General features: G+C 33.7%; 3 protein-coding genes across 4 annotated transcripts; all 3 read left to right on the forward strand.

Moving 5' to 3' along the window:
• Positions 1-46: 46 nt before the first annotated feature.
• On the forward strand, positions 47-1,028 carry LOC123225323. The gene has a single exon (XM_044649258.1). The coding sequence runs from the start codon at positions 362-364 to the stop codon at positions 803-805; it is 444 nt and encodes a 147-aa protein (XP_044505193.1). The 5' UTR covers positions 47-361; the 3' UTR covers positions 806-1,028.
• Positions 1,029-5,194: 4,166 nt separating this feature from the next.
• LOC123225320 (alpha/beta hydrolase domain-containing protein 17C-like) lies at positions 5,195-10,251 on the forward strand. Of its 2 annotated transcripts, XM_044649252.1 has the most exons (5): positions 5,198-5,719; positions 7,316-7,352; positions 8,627-8,863; positions 8,950-8,997; positions 9,601-10,251. In XM_044649252.1, exons 1-5 carry the CDS (start codon positions 5,415-5,417, stop codon positions 10,000-10,002), a joined length of 1,029 nt encoding a protein of 342 aa, XP_044505187.1. In that variant the 5' UTR covers positions 5,198-5,414; the 3' UTR covers positions 10,003-10,251. The 2 variants fall into 2 exon arrangements, with proteins under 2 accessions (XP_044505188.1, XP_044505187.1); XM_044649253.1 differs by lacking the exon at positions 8,950-8,997 and having other exon boundaries at positions 5,195-5,719.
• A 4,651-nt stretch (positions 10,252-14,902) lies between these two features.
• LOC123225313 (LEAF RUST 10 DISEASE-RESISTANCE LOCUS RECEPTOR-LIKE PROTEIN KINASE-like 2.4) lies at positions 14,903-17,527 on the forward strand. The gene is made up of 3 exons (XM_044649247.1): positions 14,903-15,721; positions 16,053-16,121; positions 16,274-17,527. Exons 1-3 carry the CDS (start codon positions 14,935-14,937, stop codon positions 17,383-17,385), a joined length of 1,968 nt encoding a protein of 655 aa, XP_044505182.1. The 5' UTR covers positions 14,903-14,934; the 3' UTR covers positions 17,386-17,527.
• The last annotated feature ends 3,168 nt before the right edge of the window (positions 17,528-20,695 follow it).

Raw genomic sequence — 20,695 nt, forward strand, 5'->3', positions numbered from 1 at the left:
AATTGTTGTTTTATATGTCTAAAAATTCGTAAAAGTGAAATAAAATACCAACCTTGACCTTGTTGTATTTTCTTGTCAACCTATTATACATATTTTTCTTTTTGGACTTATTTTATTTTGTAAATATAAATCCGCCACCTGTCCTGCTCAGCTTTAAAGTCCACTATACCCGAAACAAAACCAAACAAAACGATCCGAAATCGGCCCCCATAAAGCGTCTCTCTCTCACTCATCTTCACTTCTGAAACAAAACCATCAACAAATGCCACCCTCTTTTTCTTCACTCTCAGATCTCGCTTTTTCGATTTCTTAGCTACCCGTCTCGAAAATTTTCACGCTTTTTTTCGTTTTTTCTATTTTTATGGCGGCTCTTCAGAGATTCAAGTTCTTGGCCACCCAATGCGCCGTCGCTAGCAGCCCAACACGGAGCCCGACTACCAGTCCAGTCATCCACCTTCGCCGCCGTAAGACACTCCGGATGCTACTTAACCGCCGTAGATTCGCTCGCCCGGATGACGATGACTTGAAACGAGATATCGCCGAAAAATCGCCCGAGATCAAGAACAAAAAGATTAGAGCCAAATTGAAAGATTTGTTTGTCTCGTCGCCGCCGTTTGAGGAGAGAGTTTCAGAAAGTGTAGAAGATCGGGCAGGGCTTTTACCTAGTACTGGGAGTGTCGGTAGCGGCGGTGGGTCTGTATCTCGTCGTGGCTCGACTGGTTCGCTTAGGCCGATATCGGCGACATTTCGTTATCGGTTATTGAGAAGAGCTTGGCGACCTGTGCTTGTCACTATTCCTGAGTAACGGTAGAAAATTAGTAAGTCTGTAAAAATTCACGGATAAATGGAATATTTTTGTTAATTTTTATTTTTTTCTCTTTTTCTTGGAGAGCATCTGAATTCATCTAGGAGGCTGCATTGGATGCTACTTTCATATATGTATTTAATTTTTACCCACTGATTGTACCATGGAATCATTTGATATTTGCCACATGCATAGCAATAATATTTTATTATATTTCTACTAATTATAAGAAAAAAATGAAACACAAAATTTATGGTATACCATGATGCAATGGTAATTTAAAATTTTATTTATTTAATATGATTAATTTAATTTTAAAATAAAAATTTGACTTAAGTAAAAGCTTTTCTGTTAAAAAAATAATAATAATCAAAATGAGTGATGTGAATATTATTGTGGGGAAGGAGCATTGAAGGCGCAATAGATGATGAAAGGAAAACATGTGGACAAATAAATGGTGGAATTAATACAATTTTAATATAAAGTCTGTGTCTGTTGCAGCTTCCATGTGTAATGTTACAGATATCTGTGTACTTTATACATTCATACATATGCATTATTATAAAATAAATATGTAGGACCCTTAACCATTTTGGAGAGTAAAGGGCAATTTTTCGCCCAAATTTTAATTAAAATTCAAAATCATACTTATAACAGATAAAAAATCTAAATATTTATTTATAAGCTAATTACCATCTAAATTTTCAATTTGAAACAGAGATAAAATCATTATTTTACTCATAAATCCTAAGATCTAAAAACTTTATATCATATCCCCTTTTTAGTTTAAAAAACTCACATTTATCCTCCATGATTAAACTTTAAAAAATTCACTTTCCCTCCTTTTCAAGTTTCATCTCTGTTGGTTTAGAGAACTAGCTAGTAAATAGGAAGAAGCACAAGTGTTCTCTGTTGCTTTCTTTTCAAGGACACTTGTCCTTTGTAGCTAGAGATGAAAGATGGGTAGAAAGTATTGATTATCAGTCGAAATGATGGTGGTCGGAGAAGAAAGCAAACCCTAGAGGTGAAATTTAAACTTTTCAAATTTTGAGAATGGGTTGAAGTATTAGTTTTAAAACTTAAGCAGAAAAATGATAAAAAATTTAAAGTTTTAAGGTTTATGGATAAAATAACGGTTTTACTCGTATCCTTAACTAAAAATTTGGATGGTAATTAGTTCATGAGTATGTGTTTGAATTTTTTAACTATCATAGGTATAATCTTGAAATTAGACTAAAATTTGCGTGGGACATAGTCTTTTTCCCCCATTTTGGGGATACAAATTGTTAATTGGTCACTCTTGCTCATTTTGGGATCTCTAAATTATGATGTTTCATTGCAATCATGCCACTAGTAATGAATATTATTGGTTTTTTCTCAGCATTCTTTATTTTTTCTATTATCTCCCTGAAATTATGGGCGCTTCATAAATATAACATTGATACTATTGAAAATTATATAAAGTTGAAATGTGGGTGTGGGTGTGTGTGTATATATATAAGGAAAAAAAAAGAAGGTAAACAGGATAGGGTTTTATGGACCAGAAACTTTGTAAATGAATATACAATCGGATACACATATATATTATATCAGTATTAAATTATATCATAATTTATCATTTAAATATCTAATTAAATACTCAAAATTTGATATATATAATTATATTATTTGTTGATTTATTTGAACGAATGACTGAAGATAGCTTCTTAATAAATTTAAGTCTAGTCAATACTTTTCAAAAGGGCATCTTTATTTATGTCCCACTATAAGCCATAAGATGGAAATCGGAATCAGCAAGCAACACAAGCACCATTTCACCTTTTCAGAATTTTCCAATTCATGAAGACCTAACATGAAACACTTATCCTGGAAAAAGAGAAATTAAAGATTTTTTCTCTCTTCTAAGTTACCATGTGTCACTTGATGGATGGACTGTAAAGGGCAAGATATATTTTTTTAAAGTTATTTTTATTCTTCTAGCTTACAGCTAGATTATCTCAAGCTTCAATCCCAAGTCTTCTAGCCTATGTTGTTCACTAATTTATCTCTTTGTTTTATTGAAATAATTTATGGCATGCTAGATCTCCGCAAGCCAATTTAGTGCATATCATAGGTTGAAATGTGTTCAGATCTATTGCCAATTCAACCAACAATAACCAATGTGAAGAAGAATGATGGTTTTGTCTTGAGAAGATAACAGTTTCGACCTCATATCCTCTTGTTTGGATGTCCTACGTTTACCATTCAAGCTATCTTTCAGCAGCAAAACTAAGAAATTTCACTTTGTGGGATTCTTTAGAAACACAAATATTAGGTTGTATGCCTGCTGAACAGCCTTCTAAATGGAGGGCCTTATTGCAGACACTTAAATTTACAATAGATTTCTGTAAGAGAGGGAGGACACAGAAGAAAGAAGCATGATTAATGGACTTTGGAAGATCTCATCTCAGGAATGTAAGAAATTTAAGTTAAGCTATAGCGTTGAACATGCTCCATGCTTTTTGTTTCCATTGTCTGCCTTTTCCAGTTTCCAACATTGAATCTGGGAACCAATGCTGCACAAGAATTTCCTAGTTATCATCGTCTTCACAGAATCTGATGAGACCTTTATCCTCCCTATTTCCTTTTAGTTGTTCAATGATCTCTCCACAGGCATCAGCCATCTTCGTGTGCTTCGGCAGCTTGTTGGTTGTCGAAATACTGTCAACTTATCGTCAATTGATTTCTCGTCCATGGCTAAAATCCTGCAGATTAACGGATGCGTGATTCTTTGTTGAATTTGAAGGCAACAATATAATTAAATTTTCCATCTTAGCCTTTGAGTTTGCATGCAATATTTCTGCAAATAAAACTTCTGATGTTGGTTCTTCGCCACGTAAAAATCAGAATCAAATTGTATGAGATATTTCTCTTGTCATAGATTATTTTTACTGCTTCAGTGTGGCCTGTTCTTCCTTCCGGAAAAGTAAAGTATGACTTAAAAGAATAAAATCTAATAATAAAATTGCTTTCCATAAGCTTTTATAGATAATATATTTGTCATAATTTCTCTAAAATGATGAATGTTATGTTATGAAATAAATATATATGGGTTTCCCTTTCAAACCACAAACAATGAGGGGGCAGTGAATGAAATGTCAATATGAAAGGAGGCATAATATGGTTCATAAACAGTGAAGGCCCTCCTGGCTCCTAAAAATCTTCAAATTGTCTATTTACAGCCACACAAAGTTCTCTTCTTTCCTTCAAAAGTGGTTTCCACAAAGCTCAAAAGTCTAAATTGCAATGAGAGGGATGTTCCTCTTTTCAACAAGAACAAGAAAATGAATTTATTTTTAAAATTCTTTTGTTGCTTTGCTGACTGCCTTATTTTGTCATAATTTTATTTTATTTTATTATCATCATAATCTTCTTTAATCCCACTAACATGAAAGTCAAAATGGGTATTGATGTTTTCGGAGCTTAGCTTACTTTTGTTGAATCCACTTTTTGAGTTCTTTAGCAATTATTTCTTTTTAAAAAATTTAGTGAAATTTTAATTAATAATATTTGGAAATGGAAAGGGAAAGGGAGAAAGAGATGGTTAGGTATTCTTGTTGGGTTATATTCATGGGCCAGAAAAGTGGGACCACACTCAGATCCCATTATCTATGAGGGCTTTCCATCGACACCTTTGAATTTAGTTAAAACATTATTATATCCATAAATTTTCAAAAAAGACACTTACACCCTTATAGTTTTATGATTCTTCACCATTATAATTGATAGAGACCATGTGAAAAGTTTATTCCTACAAAAAATTTTGGTACAGATGTGTGTTTCAACTTTCTTTTAAAAAAAATATATTAGAATTATTTCAAAGAAACTTCAAATTATTTTATTAACGGTAGATTTGAATCGAATTTATTCAAATTTGAGTTTGAGTCAAATAAACTCAAATATAAAAGTTTAATATTTTTGAGTTTCAATTTTAAGAGTATTCAGTTCATAGATCTAGAAGGTCTGAAAAATTTGATAAAAATTTAGTAAAATAATGTTATTTAGATTAATACACATCAAAATATCTCATTTTAGTATCAAACAGAGTTTAAAATTTGATTTGAGTTTGGCTCATCTCAAATGAACTAAGTTCAAATATTTTAAGTCAAATTTAATAATTTTGAATTTAAACTTGAGTTTGATTTAGCTCAATCTAGTCGTATATTTTATAATGACCAATCATGAAATCTAGGGGGGGTTCCAACTTTTTGGATTAACTTGTTACTTTTTAGAAAATTGTCCTAAGCGAGGACCAGAAGAAAATTTACACTTGTTACGACACCTTTTATTTTTACGACAGCGTTTTGACAGAAAAGCCTAGTATTGTACAAGGGGACAGATGTCACTTAGTTATCTGTACCGTTGGCTAGCTCTAATTTCTCTCTTCTGAAAATCTCTCACTCAGCGATCTTTTTTTTTCTTTCCTCTCCGACGTTCCGAATCCACTCCAAATTATAAATTTCGACACGTCACTCCTCCCTATCTTCCACGCGCCTTCCCTCCTCAGTTTCTTCTCCTTTTGATTTTTCACTGGGATCTACCATTATGTAATGAGAAGAGCCTCAACGTCATGGGAGGAGTCACCTCGACGATTGCGGCCAAGTTCGCTTTCTTCCCGCCCAATCCACCGTCGTACGGAGTGGAAACCGACAACTCTTGCGGAGGTCGTCTCTATATTCCAGAAGTTCCCAGACGAGACGACGTCGACGTTTTGAAGCTTCGAACTCGCCGTGGAAATGACATCGTCGCTGTTCATATTAAGCATCCGAAATCGACGGCTACACTTTTGTATTCTCATGGAAATGCAGCGGATTTGGGCCAGATGTTTGAGCTTTTTGTTGAAATATGCAATCGACTTCGCGTCAATCTCATGGGGTAACTTTTTCTTATTTTTATAAATTTCCTTTCTTGAGCTTGCAAAATATGTATTTTTTACCTTCTCTTAAATATTAAATTTGTTTTTTCCGTTCATTAAAATGTTTTTATTATTTTGGGAATTAGTTTCGCGTCGTTATCTGGGTTTGGTTAGTGTTCGAAAGCCCAACTGGAAGGCAGATTTAGCATATGATAGGTTTTTTTTGTTCCCTAATGCTGTTTGTCACTTGATTTAATTAGTATAATGTTTTGTTTGCTTGTGTAGAGGATTTTAGTTTCATGAAACCAAGAGATGCTAAAGGTTTTTTATTGTTTTTATCTTTTTATGTGTGGAAATTTAGTAAATAAACAAGAGAGATGGAGAACTATAATGAAAAGTTTGCCACGGTTATGTAGTCTAATACGTTGCAAAGAATGACTCTAGGAGTTATTTTCATCGGCTGATGTCAGAATTATTTTGTTGTGGGGTGTGGAGAGAGGGTCGGTAAGTTAAGTTTTCGGATAGTCAATTGTCTGTGAGGTCAGTCATGTAGAAAAAGGTTGGCGTGTTTTGTGTATTGATATCAATGTGGCCTCATTGAGGTTGTGTGTGCATATGCACTATCTTGATTGAACCAAGCTATTGAATGTACACTAAATTAAACTTTTATGCCATTTCCAATCTGTAATTTGAATAGTGACATTTGAGTCTTAATCAGTATAAGCAATAGCTATGTGTGCAGCATAAGGATATAATCGTGTTACTTTGATTTATAGATTTAAAATTATGATCCTATATTTGTTTGACATTGCATAATTATCACCTTTGACAAGGTTTCCTACCACTACAGAAGCACAGGTCTCTAACTCAGTGATTAAGTTGATTGAACAAACTGCAACTGTCATAATATTGGAAATTTAGTGTACTTTGTTTAAATTATGTGTAAACACAAAATTTAAATATAGCTTGCCAAAACAATTTCATGGAACATACCATGGATATTCAGAAAACCAGTCTGTGAGGAAGTCATTGGGGACCATTATACAATTGATTTATCATGGAGAAGTTTGTTCATATAATCTGCTATCAATGCTAATGGTGGGAGTTTAGAGGGAACATCACTGGAATTTATACTCTCTGTTGGAGTTAACCTGTTAAGCAGATCAGACCGTTTGCTATATTAGTTGGTTTTAGTTGTTTATGTTAACATCTTATGTTTTATGTTGTCATATTTGAAGTCAAGATATTTTATGTAATATTCCTTGTGTTAATATTATGTTGATTTTTTTTTTTGGGGGAAGGAGATCATAATTATGTTTGTTTAGTACCTTTGTCTTCTTGTTTTGACTTTGTTATATGTCAGACTTTGAATATCTGTCTCAATACAATAGTAGGATGAAATTAGTTTAAATAACTTGTGATAATAGGCAAAATTGTTTTTATTACAAACTTTTCAGAAACCTATACTCTTGAATCCAAATAGTTTTTTCCGGAACTAGAATTTCTGTATCAAACCAGAATTATTTTGTATTTTCACAATGGACTCCTTTTGCTAACTTTTATTATATCTATGTGCCTTCTTGACCATTCCTGACTCCTGCATCCTGTTATTTTAGGTATGATTACTCCGGCTATGGACAGTCGACTGGGAAGGTTAGAAATGTAGCTTCTCAATTCTTAGTAGCTACTGACAGGAAGATAGCTTTTCCTAAGCTTGAATTAGTTTTAGCAATTTGAAATCTTTTTTTTGGGCAATCATACTTCTAGATAATGAGATATCTTCAACTTATAGTTACAAAAGAATTAATTGCAAGGATTTTTTGCATTTTTGGACTTTCTCTGATGTAATATGAGTTGTAATGTTGTCCCATTGTTTAGAAACTGAAACTAAAATTTCTAGTAGGCAAAATCACTTTGGTTTACAGATGCATAATTTCACTCTCCCTTTCTGTCGTCTTATTCCTGTCTGTTCTGGAAAGATTTTTTAGTGTAAGTGTCTGGATTTCTATTACTTGTTTATTTTGCTTCTGTATGCATTAATAATTGACATTCCTTCACCTGCCAAATTTTAAAGAAGTTCAATATCTCGATAACAAGAGTCTGTGATGTCCAATGATTTATCAAATTTAAAAATAATGCAGTTCTACAAATGCTGAAAACGGATGTATCTATTTCATTTCATATTTCAGTTTGATGAAAACTGTGTGTGGGAAAAAGATTTTGAATTCTTAAATGGTCATTTTAGTTTTGGGCTTAATTTGTAAGGTGCTCTGATGATTAAATAAGGTCAAGAATAATTTTGTTCCATGTAGGAAATGATGTATTAGAGCTGATATCAGGGCGCATGTTACTACTAAGGCAAGCCAACACAAAACTTGCAACTAGTGTAATTGTTAACAGAACTTGGAATATAATTTCACTGTTGAAGCAAACAAGTTAAAAGATATCGTTTGTATTTGATTGTTCTATCTTTGATGATAAAACATGTTAATATTTGATAGCGAGAACATGTTTATATATGGCTGCAAATGATATAATCTTTTTTCACCCAAATCTACTTGTTTAACTCTTGATTTGATAGACATTACTTCTCTGACTATAATTCTTTCTTGAGTTTTAGATGCACACATTTAAGAACAGAATACTTGGCATGTATTATCTATCTGATATCTGTAATGATTTTTAAAATAAATCAGTAGTTACTGTTCTTTTGAGTTATGTTAACATCTTATTTTGGGACTCTTTCTTTCACTACTGATTTCAGATAGTGTACTTAATCATTATCTTATCAAAGTTGTTTAGTTTGTATGTACTATTTTCACTTATGAGTGTGTGTCTTTGATAATGCAATTATGTTTTCTGGCAAAATTGTTGCCATTTCTCACACAAGTCACATTCTAACAGGTGTCATTTTTCCTCTGAAACAGCCAACCGAATGTAATACATATGCAGACATAGATGCAGCCTATAAATGCCTCAAAGAGCAGTATGGCGTTAAAGACGAACAATTAATATTATATGGTCAATCTGTTGGAAGTGGACCTACCGTTGATCTTGCTTCACGCTTGCCAAACTTGAGAGGTGTGGTTTTGCATAGCCCAATTTTGTCTGGTATGAGGGTGTTGTACCCTGTCAAGCGGACATATTGGTTTGACATTTACAAGGTGATTTTGCAGAAGTGGTCCTCTATATTTCTGGTTAATTATGTTGGAAGGAACTTATTTATTTATTCTTTCTTTTTTGTTTTCAGAATATCGACAAAATTGGCTTGGTCAATTGTCCTGTTTTGGTTATTCATGTAAGTGTTGATTTCTTTGTTTATATATTTCCCCTCCTTGGCTTGTCTGTTGTTTTCTCTCTATTGCTGTCAGTGTTAGCAGGCTGACCATATTGATTTTAGCATTGCAAAGCTTTTAACTAAATAATTTTCGAAAGATATAAAATGTAGAAAGTCTGTAATAGTAAAATTGCCAAACATTTTATTATTGGATAAAGTCCCGTGTAGACTTTTAGATTAAATGGGGTTAGATATGAGAATATGAGGAAAGAGAGCGCAAAAAGCATTAAAATTCAAAGTTGTTGGAAAGGAAGAGCTCCAAAGATTATGTGAATATCTGTAGCTTTTAACAATAAAATGCTAGAAGTTATTATCTTTCTTTATTAGAAGGTCACTTAAAAATGATTAATATGATGTAATCACACAGCTTATTCATCTTGTGCTCTATATAATAAATTTGTCTCTATAGGAAACTTCTTTCTGTTCGTGTTTTGATTTTCATTTTTCCACTGATTATATCCCCTTTGCCGTTGACCCTCCGACAATGCTAGTAGGTGTTTAGTCCTTATCATTAAGAGAATTATTTGGTATAAACTAGTTGAGTCACTTCTTTTTGGTCATCAGGGCACTGCAGATGAAGTTGTTGATTGCTCCCATGGGAAACAGCTTTGGGAACTTTCAAAGGAGAAGTACGATCCTTTATGGATAAGTGGAGGAGGGCATTGCAATCTTGAGCTTTATCCAGAATTCATCAGGCATCTAAAGAAATTTGTTTTGTCACTAGGCAAATCAAAAACAGCAACTAGTGCATCTAAAACAACAACAGCTGAACCTGACAATCAGAGCAAACCGTCCGAAGGTGGTTCTTCGAATACTTCTGAATTGGGTGCTGACCTTCTAGAGGTTTCTCGAAACAGTTTAGATAGTCGGCTTGAGAAATCTAAAAAATCAAATGAGCCTGAAAAGTCTCGGATGAGCACTGACCAGGTTGATAGAATTTGGAGAAAAAAGGGCTTAGTATGGTAAATACTTACACGGAGAGTGTCTTCAATAAGTTATGTGCATCTATCCAATTGAGTAGGTAATTTAGTTTTTGGTCCAGCACTTGTAATTTGCATGAATCCAGCATAAAATGTGAGATTTGGGTGTGATTCTTCTCCGAAATATTGTAATTTTCCTGTATGTATGAGTCAGATTAAGGGAAATCTTGCATTCTATATCTTCTGTAAAAACAACAGCTTCATTTGATAAAAAACGGTAGTAATTTTCAGATTTCATGCCTTCCAAATTGTGTTGCTGATTCTCTGATTGCCGTATGCTTTTCAGTGTTGGTGATTTTAGGCGATTCAGCACTTGTTGAAGTTTGTGATTTTTATGTCGGTTGTCAGTCTAAAGTTTCTTTTATAATGGAAGCAGTATTGTTTTTTTAACAATGAAACTAGGTGAATATAATTTTTAGATTATAATTGGGTACACAAATGATATATAATTAGTCAATTACATACTTGGATATTATCTGTGTCTAATTTAAAAGTATATGTACATAGCGTAATCCTGTTTTACGGCCCAAAAGATCACCTGAACATTCGTCCCCAGCATCCTCAGCAAGGTCACCGAAACACTCTTCCCCAGCATCCTCGACAAGATCATTGACTAGGTTTTTTTTTTCCCTGAAACTTAACCTCTTTTGTTTCTTTCCTCCCGTATTGAATGCAAGGACGCTGGGATATTGACATTGAACCTGCAGGGTAGAATTTACGTGACCATTCAAATTCAATACAATAGAGTGCCTATGTTCATAGTTCAATTTCTGAAAATCAATTTCCCAGTCTGAATTTGTACTGGCTGAAGTTACTAATTTGACAATCTCAGAAGTTAAAAATGCTTTAGTTCTAATATTCGTGTGGCTTCAGACACTGGATTTAACCAAATACGTCTGCCCCAACCGATTTCTCCCTAAGAAAACTGGATCAAGAAATTTCTTCCAACCATCCATCTCTTACTAAGTCAATGGCTATTGTTATTTTCCAAGTCATAGAGGACATGGATTGAGAAATTCAGCACACCAAAACAGACTTTGAACACAGTGCAAATATTCCAAACTTTTTCCATCGGTTGGCTTAAATTATCTTTCTTAGCTTTGATTTAACTCCCTCTGTGTAATGCAATGAACCCAATTCATTAAAACGAAGTCCTTCCTAAGTCAACTAAACTGTGATACCCCTAGGTGAATCCCATATCGACAAAGCACGGGAGAGATGCTGGGTCTGTGTGTGCTTTGTCTTTGGATCCCACATTGGTTAGTGGTGGGAGAATTGAATTGGTTAAATAGCCTGTGAGCTCCTTAACTGTTAAGACGCGTTTTGGGTTGCAAAGCCCAGAAGCAAACCCATGATGGACTGTGTGTCCAAAGTGGACAATATCTTAATAGTGGGCCGGGTTATTGGACCTGGGGTGTTACAAATGGTATCAGAGCAACTCCGCGTGTCCTCTTGAACGATGGTGGGGCAAACCTCAGCGAGGACGTTGAGTCCCGTAAGGGGGGGTGTATGTGATACCCCTAGGCGAATCCCACATCGACAAAGCACGGGAGAGATGCTGGGTCTGTGTGTGCTCTATCTTTGGATCCCACATTGGTTAGTGGTGGGAGAATTGAATTGGTTAAATAGCCTGTGAGCTCTTTAACTGTTAAGACGCGTTTTGGGTTGCAAAGCCCAGAAGCAAACCCATGATGGACTGTGTGTCCAAAGTGGACAATATCTTAACAGTGGGCCGGGTTATTGGACCTGGGGTGTTACAAATAATTGTAATATACAGTTTTTGTATAAAGGGAAAAAGGAAACAAGTATACTTTTTGATAAAGAAGATATGAAGAGATATTAAAATTAAATAGTTATGGTTGCAAAGCAAAAATTAAGGAAATTATGTGTTGGAGGATTATAAATAAGGATTTTAGGATTTGATGGATTTTTTTTAAAATAGAAAGAAGGGATATGATTGGATTGATTGAGAGATAAGAAGATATTGATTGATTTTAATTGAAATAGTTTTTATCCCTTTGATTAGATTTTTATTGGCTATAAAATTATTTCTCTAAAAGTTTAGACCTCATAAGTAAATCAACAATATTAGTTTTTATTTTTATACTTGGCAATTGAAAAAGGGAGAGGTGTAAAGTTATTTGGATCAACAAAAAGGGTTGGAGATTTGAGTAAGTTTAATCTTTCAATTTTATTTTATTTAGTTTAGTTAAATTTAGATTTAAATTATGTTAGCATCATAGTTAGGTCAATAATTGTGTTTGTGCATATTAGAAACTAAAAATTCTGGACAGTTTGTTATTTTATCTTTATTAAATGTTTTGATGAAGAAATTTATTTTATTTGCAATCGAAAAAGTTTCTGGAAATTTTATAACATGTGTTTTCAATTATATCAAATTTTCGTGAATTTTTGATAATTACAGAATTTATTAAAAATCTTATAGCAATGACTGTTCAATAGAAAAAAAACAATCTGTATTCTGGCAATTTGATGATCTGAATTTCTTGAACATTTTGACAAAGTATTTGAACTCAATTTTATCTGAAAATTTTTCTGCAAATTGTATTATATGCCTATTCATACGTGCCCAAATTTCATAAAGTTTCAATGCCTATAGAAATTTTTAAAAATCAAGAAATAAGGGCTGTCCAGTAAAGATCTGGTTTCTTTGACAGGGTTGATGTGCTCTCTTTATTGAACGTTTTGAAAACGAAATTTAACTTTGTTTCTTTTGAAACTTTTTGTCAATATTTTACTACATGTCTACTTTAATTTGTCCGAATTTTGTGAATTTACCATGAGTGAGTAATTTATTAAAAATCTTGCAATCATAACTGTCCAGTAAGAAGTTTGTATATGCACAGTTGATTTTAATGGAGTTTAGTATGATTTAACACTAGGGTGATGATTTGTAAGGTTTATAGATTATTAATGGATACTTCTAAGATTAAGATCTGATAGTATTAAGTTTGAATTATGATTGCTAGGACAACGTGAAGATATTGGTATCTCGTTGGTTGATTAAAGGCATAGTTAGAAATTATTGAGGTAAGTAAAAGCTTACATAATATGTAATGATTTTTGTTCTATATGAAAAATGTTTATATCGTTATTTATGTTATAAAATTTTTTTACTATGATTGATAAATTATGTTATGGTTTATTTTAGAAGTATATGATCTTGTTATCTAAAATACTTTCGAAAAGTGTTTTGATATTTTTCTATAGAAGAAAACTTATGTTATATTATACGATTATTAAGATAAAAATATTTGAAAGAATTCCTTGAATAAAGTTTATGCTATTTTTCAGAGATAAAGATTTCTTAGAAAAACAAGTTTTGTAAGATTATTTTGCCAAATGTCCATAAGATTTATGGATCGATAAATATGACCGGATCATAAAACATCCAGGGACATATGTTGAATGATGAAAGGTCTGCGGACCAATTATGAATATGAACACAATGAAGGGTCTGCGGACCAATATGAATAAGAATACGAATTATGAAAAGTCTGCGGACTTATGATGAATATGAATAAGAATCGAACCAAGTCACCACGAATGTAGGTGACACTATGTGACAAAGGCTAAGTACAAATTTTATGTTTTTTTTTTTTTTATTTATTTATGAGTAATGTTTATGAACTATTTTAAGATTATCCCTTATGATTGATATAAAATATTTATGTTTGTTTCTCCTTAGGATAATGAATATGAACTTATTTATATTGTTTTTTTTTTTTCTTAAAATTTGTGGAAATGTTTTAGTTCCGTTATAGTTAAGGAATATCAAGGGTTTTATTTATTTATTTTGACTAATTATTTTGAAAATAAAGACGTTTTATGATGTTTATTTATTAAAAAGTTATGTATTATGTTTGTTTTATTTACCGAGTTGACGGCTCACTCCTCGTCTCTTTTATTTTGCAGAATAAGTTTTCTAGATTAGCTAGGAGGGGTGGAATAAAATGAACTCAAGCTGAGTTGGGAGATTGAAGAGTTTAGATGTCTAAATTTTATTGTTTATGAATATTGTAATTGTGGATTATTTATAAAGTATGATTATGTTTAATTATTTTCTTTTTGGGGATTATTTTGGCAAAAATAAGAATATATTATGCTATAGAATTATTTTTTTTTAGAATGAAGTCATGGATTAAATTAGTTTTGCATTTTCAAGTGAGGTTAAAATATGGGGTGTTACATAAACAGCCAAAATTAAATTGCATGGCCTTCATTTAACTTAAGACTTCTTTAATATGGTCTAAACCAACTGGACTCAGCTAAAATATGAACCGGTAGGACCTTGATGAAGTAGACCAATCAGTAATCGCTTCTGGATGACACCATCTTGGACCAACAAGAGAGCCACAAGACTTGTATTTTGGTGCAATATGAAAATCTATAGTGATTTTCACGTCAACTACAGAATTTTTCAGTCTTCTTGTTATATATTTTTCCCAGAGTCTACATATGCAGTGTCCTAACCTTTTTTTTCTTCAAAATTTAAGGGTAAAACAGCCTGATTATACCTGCCGGTTCAACTATTATTCATATTTGTTAGTTTATTGACGATGTTTGTGTCTTTTTGCTTGTATCTAAGTCAGAAAACAGTAGGTAATAGTTGCAGCTTATGGTTAAATGGATGATGATCCATATTTTCAGGCACCTTTTTGCTGTTATAAGTATGGTGCTCATTAATTAAGTTATTGCCAATATTGTATTTTGTTTTATATAAAAGCCTTGATGCTGAATGATAATATACAGAAAAATATTTCTTACCTCTGCTGCTCTCTTCCGAAAAAGTGCTCTGTTTCTTCAAATTAAGCTGCTTAGTTCTTGCTTACATAACCTGTCCAAAAATTTAAACACTTAAAACCCAGAAAATCTAACAATATTTGCTATTGTCCTAATGAGCTTCCAGCATTTCCTGTGGTTGCCTCTTGTTCCTCTTGTATATTTCGCACTCCTGGTTCCTCTTAAGATTCAGTCAACAAGCTACTCTGAAGGGTACCGAGTTTGTAGTATTCCATTCAGATGTGGGAATCTTACAGCCGGTTATCCATTCTGGGGAGTTGACCGACCGAGTTATTGTGGGCACCCTGACCTGCAGATATTTTGCGAGAACGATAAACCTATAATGCAGATGAATAACTTGTCTTACCTTGTTTTGAACGTGGGTGAAAAAGCCGGTGTTCTCAGGATTGCAAGAACCGACTACTTGGGTGGAATCTGTTCACCTCGATTTATTAACACCACCCTCAATCCCGTGCTGTTTAACTACACTAATGAGTATCAGATGCTTACCCTACTTTACGCTTGCCCCAATTCGCCTTTTCTTACAGAACATTTCACTTGCTCCTTCACTGGTACTGACAAGAAGGATGGCTATATAGAAATAGGAAGTAAAGGTCCTGAGGCATGTGATGTTGGCATAATTGTTCCCTTTCCTAAATCGTTAATTCTGCAGGCAAAGGAGAATCGGTCAGTTTTAAAACAAGCCTTCCGAGACGGATTTCAGGTGAAATGGAATGTAGATAACACGATTTGTGAGAAATGCATCGAATCTCAGGGATTTTGTGGTTACGATGAAATTCTCAATATGCCAATTTGTTTCTGCCGAAATGGACACTTTAACCAGTCTGAAGCGTGCTACATCTCACTGTCCAACCAAGGCTCAAATGAGTCTCCAGCTTCGGGTATGCACCTCTCTTTTGTAGGTAGAAATTAAAGATCTATATGGCACTGAGTCAATCCAAGCTTGTAGGTGAGGGGTCCAATGTATAAAACTTTGGATTTTTTTTTTTCCATTCTTTCTTTACCCAGTTGAATGTAGTTGATATCTCACCTAAAAACTTAAATTTGTTGGTGAGGACTCATGATTGTATCAGGCCAATAATTATTCTAGCTGTTCTAGATTTTATTTGTTACAGCAGTCCTCGTGGACTTCATTTTAGATTTTTTTTTTTTTTTTAAGTTTTAGTCTGTTGCTACTCAACAAAGTCTTATGCTACTTTGGCTATGTTGCAGGAGTATCTTCCAATGGCCATAATGATAAAAATAAATCATTCTTCAACAAACCAAGGAAGATTGCCGTAGGTAATATTTCATCAGGCAACTTGGTGTATTTTTCCACTGATAATACTTACCATGAATTAACAGTTACTTATGCAATGATAATTTCTAAAAGTAATCCAGATATGATCAATTTTTAACGCATGACTGACTTCACACCTTATTATGAATCACAGGAATTATAGCTAGTGTCGTGGGGATTATAATTATCCTCTCGATGGTTGGCCTGGGGCGATTGTGGAAGAAGAAAACAAAAGATGATCAAAGCATGGAGGCCTTTATCAGAAATTGCGGATCGCATGCTCCACAAAAATATAATTTTTCTGATGTTAGAAATATTACAAAATCATTCAGTGAAAAACTTGGGCAAGGAGGCTATGGTAATGTTTACAAAGGAAAACTACCTGATGGTCGTCTTGTGGCAGTGAAGATCTTGAAGGAATCTAAGGGCAATGGAGAGGAGTTCATCAATGAGGTGGCTAGCATGAGTAGAACATCCCATGTAAATATAGTAAGCCTTCTGGGTTTTTGCTGTGAGAGGAATAAAAGAGCTTTAATCTATGAATTCATGTGCAATGGATCTTTGGATAAGTTTAAATGTGATAGAGGATCTTCGACTGCAAATTGCAATTTGGAGTGGAAAACACTTTACCAAATCGCAATCGGTATTGCTAGAGGACTAGAATACTTGCACAGAGGTTGTAACATAAGGATTGTGCATTTTGATATAAAACCTCACAACATTCTTTTAGATGGAGAATTTTGTCCGAAAATATCTGATTTTGGGCTTGCTAAACAATCCAACCAAAAAGACAGTATCATGTCAATGTTAAACACAAGAGGAACGATAGGATACATTGCACCAGAAATGTTTTATAGAACCTTTGGAGGAGTATCTTACAAATCTGATGTCTACAGCTATGGAATGATGATTTTAGAAGTAGTTGGAGCAAGAAAGAATATTGGTATCAGGACATCACAAACAAGTGAAATATATTTTCCAGATTCAATTTATAACCTTCTTGAACTGGGTAACGATTTTGGACTTCCAGGCGTTGTCACTGAAGAGGAGAAACAGACAGCAAAACAGATGATACTGGTGAGCTTGTGGTGCATTCAAACCAATCCATCTGATAGACCATCAATGACCAAAGTTGTGGAGATGTTGGAAGGTACGCCAGAAAATTTACAAATTCCACCAAAACCTTATTGGTCGTCTCCACCAAGATTCCCCAAACTTTCTTTGCTGGCGTCTTCGTCAACACAACTTGCTTCAGAATGTGAATGAAATGCATTAAAATGTGGAAAATATGATATTTCAATCCATTTAATAAATTAAATGTGATAGTTCAATAACTTTACATTATAATTTTCTAAATTTTTGAAAACATGACACAAGAAGGTTGCTAAGTATGATTGTTTGGCCGGTGATTTGCAAAGATGGTTAGCGCTTGCTCTGTAATTAGATTATATGCTAGAATTGTTTGTATTCTGGATCAGAATGTCTGTAATATTAATAAATCCAAATTTTCTTCGGCTAATCATGTCCAACAGTTCGACAGATAATTGTTATACAATTTTAAGTAAATTTCACATATCGCCTGACTCACTGCTGGTTTCTTCTTCCTGTGATTCTAGTTTACGTTGGTGATGTTGCAGGGGAACATGGTTAGATGGCGACATAGTTGCAGAAAACGTTCTAACATATAATCTATGGTTAGATGTCGACATAGTTTGTCTTATGTAGCTGTTGTCATCTCTAACTAAGTCAATGGCTATTGCTATTTTCCAAGTCATAAGGGGACACGGACTGAGAAATTTAGGACATCAAAACAGAGACATTTAATATTAATAAATTAAATGTGATTGTTCTAAAATTAATTAAGCAAGTATAAAAGAAAAAGAAATGAAAGGAAGAAATAGCAAAGGAGAAGAGAGCAAGTCTATGAAACTTTATTTCCGGATGAAGAAAAGAGAAGAGAAATCAATCTTTACATGAAGAGAGGAGGGGGTATTTATAGGCAATTTGCCGCCCCTCCAGTCAAGCAAATTTCCAAGCCAATTTTCCAACTTCATTAATGCATTCACACTCCTTTGGTTTCTCCTGCGTAAGCCTTGCCATTTTCTTCTTGCTCTAATAAATGAATTCCCACCACCTTTTTTGACTTGCTTTGGTGGAAAGCCACCTGGCTTTATAACAACATTATAATTTTCTAAATTTTTGAAAACATGACACAAGAAGGTTGCTAAGTATGATTGTTTGGCCGGTGATTTGCAAAGATGGTTAGCGCTTGCTTTGTAATTAAATTATATGCTAGAATTGTTTGTATTCTGGATGGATCAGAATGTCTGTAATATTAATAAATCCAAATTTTCTTCGGCTAATCATGTCCAACAGTTCGACTGATAATTGTTATACAATTTTAAGTAAATTTCACATATCGCCTTACTCACTGCTGGCTTCTTCTTCTTGTGATTCTAGTTTACGTTGGTGATGTTGCAGGGGAACATGGTTAGATGGCGACATAGTTGCAGAAAACGTTCTAGCATATAATCTATGGTTAGATGTCAACATAGTTTGTCTTATGTAGCTGTTGTCATCTCTAACTAAGTCAATGGCTATTGCTATTTTCCAAGTCATAAGGGGACACGGACTGAGAAATTTAGGACATCAAAACAGAGACATTTAATATTAATAAATTAAATGTGATTGTTCTAAAATTAATTAAGCAAGTATAAAAGAAAAAGAAATGAAAGGAAGAAATAGCAAAGGGGAAGAGAGCAAGTCTGTGAAACTTTATTTCCGGATGAAGAAAAGAGAAGAGAAATCAATCTTTACATAAAGAGAGGAGGGGGTATTTATAGGCAATTTGCCGCCCCTCCAGTCAAGCAAATTTCCAAGCCAATTTTCCAACTTCATTAATGCATTCACACTCCTTTGGTTTCTCCTGCGTAAGCCTTGCCATTTTCTTCTTGCTCTAATAAATGAATTCCCACCACCTTTTTTGACTTGCTTTGGTGGAAAGCCACCTGGCTTTATAACAACATTATAATTTTCTAAATTTTTGAAAACATGACACAAGAAGGTTGCTAAGTATGATTGTTTGGCCGGTGATTTGCAAAGATGGTTAGCGCTTGCTCTGTAATTAAATTATATGCTAGAATTGTTTGTATTCTGGATGGATCAGAATGTCTGTAATATTAATAAATCCAAATTTTCTTCGGCTAATCATGTCCAACAGTTCGACAGATAATTGTTATACAATTTTAAGTAAATTTCACATATCGCCTGACTCACTGCTGGTTTCTTCTTCCTGTGATTCTAGTTTACGTTGGTGATGTTGCAGGGGAACATGGTTAGATGGCGACATAGTTGCAGAAAACGTTCTAACATATAATCTATGGTTAGATGTCGACATAGTTTGTCTTATGTAGCTGTTGTCATCTCTAACTAAGTCAATGGCTATTGCTATTTTCCAAGTCATAAGGGGACACGGACTGAGAAATTTAGGACATCAAAACAGAGACATTTAATATTAATAAATTAAATGTGATTGTTCTAAAATTAATTAAGCAAGTATAAAAGAAAAAGAAATGAAAGGAAGAAATAGCAAAGGAGAAGAGAGCAAGTCTATGAAACTTTATTTCCGGATGAAGAAAAGAGAAGAGAAATCAATCTTTACATGAAGAGAGGAGGGGGTATTTATAGGCAATTTGCCGCCCCTCCAGTCAAGCAAATTTCCAAGCCAATTTTCCAACTTCATTAATGCATTCACACTCCTTTGGTTTCTCCTGCGTAAGCCTTGCCATTTTCTTCTTGCTCTAATAAATGAATTCCCACCACCTTTGTTGACTTGCTTTGGTGGAAAGCCACCTGGCTTTATAATAACATTATAATTTTCTAAATTTTTGAAAACATGACACAAGAAGGTTGCTAAGTATGATTGTTTGGCCGGTGATTTGCAAAGATGGTTAGCGCTTGCTCTGTAATTAAATTATATGCTAGAATTGTTTGTATTCTGGATGGATCAGAATGTCTGTAATATTAATAAATCCAAATTTTCTTCGGCTAATCATGTCCAACAGTTCGACAGATAATTGTTATACAATTTTAAGTAAATTTCACATATCGCCTGACTCACTGCTTGCTTCTTCTTCCTGTGATTCTAGTTTACGTTGGTGATGTTGCAGGGGAACATGGTTAGATGGCGACATAGTTGCAGAAAACGTTCTAACATATAATCTATGGTTAGATGTCGACATAGTTTGTCTCTAAGTCAATGGCTATTGCTATTTTTCAAGTCATAAGGGGACACGGACTGAGAAATTTAGGACATCAAAACAAAGACATTTAATATTAATAAATTAAATGTGATTGTTCAATAACTTTACATTTGTTATAAAATTAATTAAGCAGGTATAAAAGATAAAGAAATGAAAGGAAGAAATAGCAAAGGAGAAGAGAGCAAGGCTATGAAACTTTATTTCCGGATGAAGAAAAGAGAAGAGAAATCAATCTTTACATGAAGAGAGGAGGGGGTATTATTTATAGGCAATTTGCCACCCCTCCAGTCAACAAAGGAAGCAAATTTCCAAGC

Source organism: Mangifera indica, chromosome 9 (genome assembly GCF_011075055.1).
Source record: "Mangifera indica cultivar Alphonso chromosome 9, CATAS_Mindica_2.1, whole genome shotgun sequence".
In the NCBI taxonomy this organism is placed as follows: domain Eukaryota; kingdom Viridiplantae; phylum Streptophyta; class Magnoliopsida; order Sapindales; family Anacardiaceae; genus Mangifera; species Mangifera indica.